Here is a 7,500-nt window from a genome sequence, read left to right as displayed (position 1 = left end):
CACACACACACACACACACACACACACACACACACAACACACACACACACACCACACACATACTATACATACATACATACATATATATATATATATATATATATATATATATATATGTATTTATATATGTATTTATAATATATATATATATTATATTATATATTATATATATATATATATATATATATATATATATATATATATATATATAATATATATATTATATATATATATTATACATATATATATATATATATATATATAATATATATACATATATATATATATACACACATATATATGTATGTATAATATATATATATATATATATATATATATATATATATATATATGTATATATATGCATATATATATATATATATATATATATATATATATATATATATATATATATATATATATATATATATAGGCACACGTACACTTGTTTATCAATACATATATTTCCTTAATTGTTATCGTCATTTTCATTTGCATCTCCTGGAAATCTCTGGGTTGCATGCACCAATGATCAGTTGGTGACCTGCATGCTGCTGAGGTCGCACTCACGCCGCCGCTTCACGATGCTGCAGCGAAGGAAAGGAAACTCAAAGAGAGAAAAAGATAACCGAGAGTTCCTCTGTGGGAACTCTCATGCGCTTAAAAATTAGCAAGTGTCAAGTCCTCTTTTCGCTTCGTCGCTTTGACCGAGGTAGATCAGCGCTGGCACCAACTGCTCCTTGACGACAATATTCACGTCTGATCTGAACTTACACTTTTTTACTCCTCGTCGGCTTTTGACAGTCAACATTCTCACTGATATCTAAATTGATTACCGTTTCTTTGTTTATGTATACTTATTTGTTTGTTAATCTGATTCAAACCAGCTATGACAATTGAATTTCCTTATTTGTCTCGCGCCTTGTAGTGAGCCATTTCTATATTTTCATATATATATTTTTTTTTCCTTTGACAATTTGGCTCTTCTCTCTTGCCTCCCCCTCTCTCACACACTTGAACCAGTCACCCCCACGTTCCCATATCTGTAAATATTTGGTAGTCTTGCCTGCGCCACAAGGACCCTTCTCCCCCTTGTACAAGTAAGTCCCCGGCCCTTCGTCCTCTCCCCGTGGCTCCGAAGGTGAAAGTGATGCCCGAATGGTCACACGACAACGTTACACATGTCACGACAACACAGAAGAGAAAAAGTATAAATACGTCCCCGCCATCAACATTTCCTTACTCTTAGAAGTTGTTGAACTAGCTGCTACTTATCAGGCATAATCGTGGTTGCAAAACAAAAGACCTGAACTGACCTGATTCTGGCCTGTCAAAGTGCTCATTCGGTAGGAATCGTAACCGTCAAATATTGCCAAACAACGAGATCTGTTCGGCAGAAATCATGACCAGCAACAAAATTACAGTCGCAAGGGAGGAGACACCATTTCTGGCACTAAATTACTAAAGCAGAAGTTGCATTGGCGGTAAGGTAATCCAGCTTATCTGCTTATCTAATCTTGAGAGGGTTTGTGTTCCCACTCGAACGCTGGAACGGAGCACGAACCAGTAGCCATGTCAGTGATGAATCAGGCATCACAGGCTCGGCTTCATCATTGTAATATTTCTAGAGCGAGAAATACATTGGCAACCAAGATGTGCTAGTGAATGCCTCCTTCTCTCCTTTATTATAGCCTTCATTTGTATGACTGCCCTCACTATCAAAACATTGACATCCCCATCTCAAACACGTACATGTACTCTGCACCAAGGAGCACAGGGCGAGCCTTATGGAAGATAGGTGTACTTAGGTATTGCTGTACTCGAAGTCCTGCTGTATAAATTCTGGAATTATGTTTTGTAGTCAGACCCAAGTGAGGAAGATTTAGTAAAGCTAAATAAATGTTCATATTAGCAGAAAAAAAATCACAAGTCAACACCTACGTTCAAACACACACGCACACGCACACGCACACGCACACGCACACGCACACGCACACGCACACGCACACGCACACGCACACGCACACGCACACGCACACACACACACACACACACACACACACACACACACACACACACACACACACACACACACACACATGTATATATGTATATGTATGTGTATATGTATACGTATGTGTGTGAATAAATGTGTATATATATATATATATATATATATATATATATATATATATATATATATATATATATATTTATATATATATATAGGTAGGTAGGTAGGTAAATAGATAGGTAGATAGATAGATTTTCATTTATACTTATGTACATCCGGTTTTGTGAAGGTGACACCCAAGGGAAAGTTGTGGTAAATATGTCCCTATATTAAATGGTCTTCCATTAGATAATAGTAACTAATTCCAGACCTATTTTACCACTCATGTGTCAGAAATCTAACTTAAGAGAGGCCAGAAGGCTAAGATGTCCGAAAGCCTAGCTACAATTTCAGGTTAGACATAAAATTTAGAGATACTTTTCATGATGAGTCATGAATGGTCAAAGAATCCTATTAAAAGCAAAATAATACATATGTGAAATGTATATAAAGTGCATAAAGTGGTGGGATGATTATAACTGTAAATACCTTATGTGATAAACCATTAGTTTTCTATCTTTTGCTTTTTTCTCCAGTGCCCTATATATATTCACACCATGTGCATTATATGTGTAGATTTGATAAAACTTCCTCCACCCCACCGGGCAAACTTACGGACAAATCCTGATCATTCCACCCCCTCTCCCCGACTTTCAAACCCGCTACGGCTATAATGGACCTCCACCCTCACATACACACACACACACACACACACACAATTACATATAATTGTATAATTAAAGGATTCTTGTGTATTTTTAACATTTACTGATCGGGGTGTAAACTGGATTGAATAAAATCACCTATCAAAGAAAGGTTCGTCCTTGGCCTCAGGCAGTAACACTCTCGACATGTAGTCTCGCAGCTGTATGGAGTGTATGTGGTGATATGAAGTGTTCCTTATAGAGTAAGTACTTACAACTCCTCACTCCATTCATCCCCTACTGCTTCTCCGTCCTTCTTCATGATCAGCTACTTTGCTCATGTATTGAGCGCCGCCTAGAACAACTGTAATGTACATGTTCTGTTGATTAGTTTTGTCTGAAGTTAAACATAAAAAGGCTTTTAGTTATAAAATCATGTGTTTCACCCACTTGCCAGCCAGCATCTTGTGTGACCCACTCAGTCAATGTTTGGCCATCAGGTACCAGTGAGCAGGTCTGTAAGCACAAGAGTTTAAGTAGAGTAGTAACAACTGAAGTAGTCTGTATCATACTGCATTCACAAGTTCAAGCTAATGAGCATGATAAGGATGCAGCAGGAGTTTTTACCAGTAAAGTGACAGGCAAAACAGGACTATAAAAAAGAAAGAGAAAAAAAAAATAGTTGGAGAATTATACCCATACCCGATCAATGTGCTGCGACAGGATTTTGTCGTTTTACTAAATATAGGCTTGTAGTGTAAAAGTAAACACTTTGAGGACAACTACTTGATTGCATGTAGTATATTTTACAAATAACATATTCCTCTAATTTTTTTTCCAGGGTTTAACGTGCTTCTTGTGTTACGCCATCTTCGCTGCTGTCCTTGGCATGTTCCAGTTTGGCTACAACACTGGGGTGATCAATGCCCCACAGTCTGTAATTGAGAACTTCATCGGTGACTGCTGGAAGGAACGATACAACAGGAACATTGAGGGCAGCAAGCAGGATTTGATATGGTCCATTGCTGTATCTATCTTCGCCATTGGGGGAATGATTGGTGGTTTCTGCGGTGGCATAGTAGGAAACAGGTTTGGCAGGTAGGACTTCTAACTTGTGAGCCTCCTCAAAGGCAGGCTCTGTTTTGAAATAATTACTGTTCATGTAAGACATATTTTTTGCGTGTGAGTGTCGTTGTATGTTTGTAAGTTTGTATAGAGGTATAAATACCATTTTATATGATACTCAACAGTTTGAGGCCTGTTAAAGGATTAATTAGGCAATTATGATAGGATTTACAGGCACTAATTGGTTAAGTTAGAATATATGACTGATTGCCCATTCATTGGTTTTAGGAAAATGTTTATGGTATGAATGCAGTAGTAAATGCATATGCTTTGCTTAATGGTTTATTGTTTTTTGTACATTAAGAGCCTCTTATTATGTAATGTTAAGGTATTTTGATAATTCTTTTTCATTATTATTATTGTTTTTTGTTTTTATGATTAATTTCATTTCTTTGAGGTGGATGATTGTAGCACACAAGTATTTGATAAGAGTATCTTCCCCAAATTATTTTAGGAAAGCTAAAGGCAACACTTCAGCCACAGATGATTTATGAAAAAATATTTTTGCAACATTGAAGGAGGGAGGAAATCTTGAAAAAGTGTAATTTACTAATCCATTTTTGCTTCCATCAGCTTTGTATTCTTGAAAAAAAAATTATATTTATCTTTACATTGTCTCTGTCTTTGGGGTTTGTTAACAAGCATTGCATATTACAGAAAGAAGGGCTTACTCCTAAACAACCTTTTGGGAGTGGGAGGAGCATGCCTCATGGGCTTCTCTCAAATGTTATACTCTTTTGAGATGCTCATCCTAGGTAGATTGGTCATTGGCATTAACTGCGGTGAGTATTGGAATGACAGGTAGGAGCTTGTTACTTATTTAGGTGTGTATTAGCAACCAGTTGGATAAGGTAGGACTGGGAATGCAATAATAAATTGATATTAGATTTAGCTTATTACAATGTTATTTTTATATATATTTTTTTTTTTTACTCGAAGGCTATTGGTATATATTCAGATAAACTTTATTTGTTGACCTGTTCTAAGTTTCTCTTGTGTCTGTCCACATTCCTCAGCTTTCAGTTAAGTCACATTTAAAATTCATATTTAATGTACTTCAAAATATATGATAAGTTCATGCAGCTTCATACAGGGCAATACATTAGAGCAATATCTCTGTACATTTATGTTTGTTATCGATCAGCATGTTTGTTCAGGTGACTGATTTTATTATCAAAAGATAGTATTTAGAAAACCAACATGTATTTTAATCATTATAATTCAAATGCAATAGTGGATGAAGAATTAAGTAATGGTTAATAGAGAAATGGTGAATACCATCAGAATTACAAGATTTTTTCAGCAATAAGTAAATGGAGTGAAGACCTGTTATAAAATATTTTGAAAATGATTTATTTTCTTATGCTTTTGTGCATTTTATGCAATCTTGTGCTTATTGTTTTACAGATACTTTTATTTAATTTGAATTATATAGGTATTTATGCACTATGATAATTATCCTTTAAAATTCTTCTCTTAGGACATACAGACCTGAAATTCTACCTTTTCATTAAAACTACTGTACGGTCAACAGGACTGAACACCTCACTAGTTCCCATGTACATCAGTGAGATCGCCCCTCTCAACCTACGTGGTGGACTAGGAACTGTCAACCAATTGGCTGTCACTGTTGGCCTGCTCCTCTCACAGATTCTTGGCATTGAGCAACTTCTTGGGAATAGCGATGCCTGGCCTCTTCTTCTAGGTAATGCTGTCTTTCCTTTTAGATATCATAGGTGAAAAGGCTTATTTGAATCATAGTGCTGTCAAGAAATAAGTCATAATCCTTAGAATGGAATAGATAATACATATTTTGCTTTTAGGTCTTGCCATTGTCCCAGCTGTGATGCAGATGGTGCTGCTGCCGGTGTGTCCAGAATCTCCACGCTACTTGCTCATGTCACGCCAATTAGAGGATGAAGCACGAAGAGGTTCGTTGATGCATTATAATGCAATTGAAGAGTTGTGGTTTGATCGTAAGATTTTCAGAGTATGATTCACATTAGATTTTTATATAAATTTTTGTAAAGACATCAAATTGAAAGTAAATAAGGAGGAAAATGGATTAAGAAATTATTAAACAAGAATACCTTATTGGATGACATATTTTTTTAAATCAAAAGAGAATGAAGAAGATAAAAATGAGGTACAGTATGTCTGTTACTCATAAGGTATAGTATATATTATCACATACAATTTATGGAAATGTGGTCTGTCTCATGATTATGGACTTTTTTTGTGTGTGTGATCTTTTAATGATGCAATAATCTGAAAGAAATAATAAAAAAGATTGTTGTAAAGAAATATGAAATGTTAGAAATGCAGTGCCATTTTAATCACTTCACCATTTTAATAGTAACTGACAGCCTTTTTAGGTGACTCCCATTTAATACAACTTACTTTCCACAGCATTTTCGACTTCACAAATAAGTGAGTTTTCTTGTTTTGCTCATTTGAAAGTTTCATTTTATTCCAGCCCTACGAAGACTGCGTGCATCTAGTCATGTTGAGGAAGATATTGACGAGATGCGAGCAGAGGAGGCAGCGAGTCAGACTGAAGCTCACATGAGTATGTTGCAGCTGGTGCGGTCATCAGCACTGCGCATGCCACTCACGATTGGCATTGTCATGCAGCTCTCTCAGCAGTTGTCAGGCATTAATGCGGTGAGTAAATACTCCGTCTTTTAATGCAAAAATTAATAATTGCTGAGAACCAATGTAGTTTATAACTGTATTGCTGATTTTAAACTGGGTATTTATCAATGAAATTTGAATTTTCAGTAGACATACCTGATTAAGTAGGGATTTAGAATATATTCAAATACTTTTCTTTGTAGAGATAATCAGATATAAAATGCCTTGAGTAGCCTCCAGGCAGTGGGGGATTTCTTATCTCTTCCATAGTAAAGCTATGGTTAATATGTATAGAAACAACCTTCATCTCCAAAGTAGTGTGATTATACTGTAACATTTGATAATTCTAATGGCAAATATGCAGACAAAATCAGTGTATGAGACAGAGAGTGAACCATTGAGCCTTCCATAGGAAATGTATTTTTGTAGGTTTCTTAAATTCTGTTGGAGCTGGTGCCTACAACTTATCAGTTTGTATAAGAAAACTGCAAAACATTTATATCTGTACAGGTTTTTATCAATTGTACACTTTCTGTGCCATAGTTTGATTTTGTGTACATTTTGGTCATTTATTCTCAGCAAGAACTTAATCTAAATGATAGTTTTCAATACTTGAACATTGCCAGTTGGTAAGTGTTTTCCTTATATTTGTAATATATTGTACAGTGGCAGACATGTTTGAGTGACTTTGTTTTGTTGGTTATCTTATTTATTCTCATGCTCTACATGATTTTTTTTTACTAACTGTACTGTAATTGTCCAGACAGTATGTAGGCCTGCATGGGGGTTTCTGTTCCATGCATGGATTTTAAGTCAATTCATGAAGTATTGTATCCACAAATAGTCATAGGCAGTAAGTAGGATACGTAATGCTTTCTTCCTGTATATAGTTTAGTTGCTGATACACAAATTGACATGAACATTACAAATTTGTTGATACTTGAAGTGGAGTCAATATCTACAATATCCTTAAGATTTGATTAG

At 35.4% G+C, this 7,500-nt stretch overlaps 1 protein-coding gene across 34 annotated transcripts in view; it reads left to right on the top strand.

Moving 5' to 3' along the window:
• The window catches only part of Glut1 (Glucose transporter 1), a 531,577-nt gene that overhangs the window by 460,085 nt on the left and 63,992 nt on the right, over positions 1 to 7,500 (top strand). For 33 of the 34 annotated variants that reach the window (XR_015192049.1, XM_086549100.1, XM_086549139.1 and 30 more), the window contains 5 exons: positions 3,599 to 3,855; positions 4,540 to 4,664; positions 5,417 to 5,587; positions 5,706 to 5,813; positions 6,359 to 6,546. Coding sequence is in view for 33 of the 34 variants with exons in the window: in XM_086549100.1 (XP_086405226.1) it covers positions 3,599 to 3,855; positions 4,540 to 4,664; positions 5,417 to 5,587; positions 5,706 to 5,813; positions 6,359 to 6,546 (849 nt within the window). In the remaining variant the exon portion in view is untranslated. Of the gene's footprint in view, positions 1 to 2,996; positions 3,021 to 3,598; positions 3,856 to 4,539; positions 4,665 to 5,416; positions 5,588 to 5,705; positions 5,814 to 6,358; positions 6,547 to 7,500 lie in introns of those variants that run through there. The other variant, XM_086549225.1, reaches the window with a different exon arrangement.

The sequence above is a fragment of the Penaeus japonicus genome, unplaced genomic scaffold, assembly GCF_977035675.1.
Source record: "Penaeus japonicus unplaced genomic scaffold, GWHDUDI00000001_assembly GWHDUDI00000002, whole genome shotgun sequence".
NCBI classification, from domain to species: Eukaryota; Metazoa; Arthropoda; class Malacostraca; order Decapoda; family Penaeidae; genus Penaeus; species Penaeus japonicus.
The sequence above is the reverse complement of the archived record's forward strand: the minus strand, read 5'-3'. Positions and strand labels throughout refer to the sequence as shown.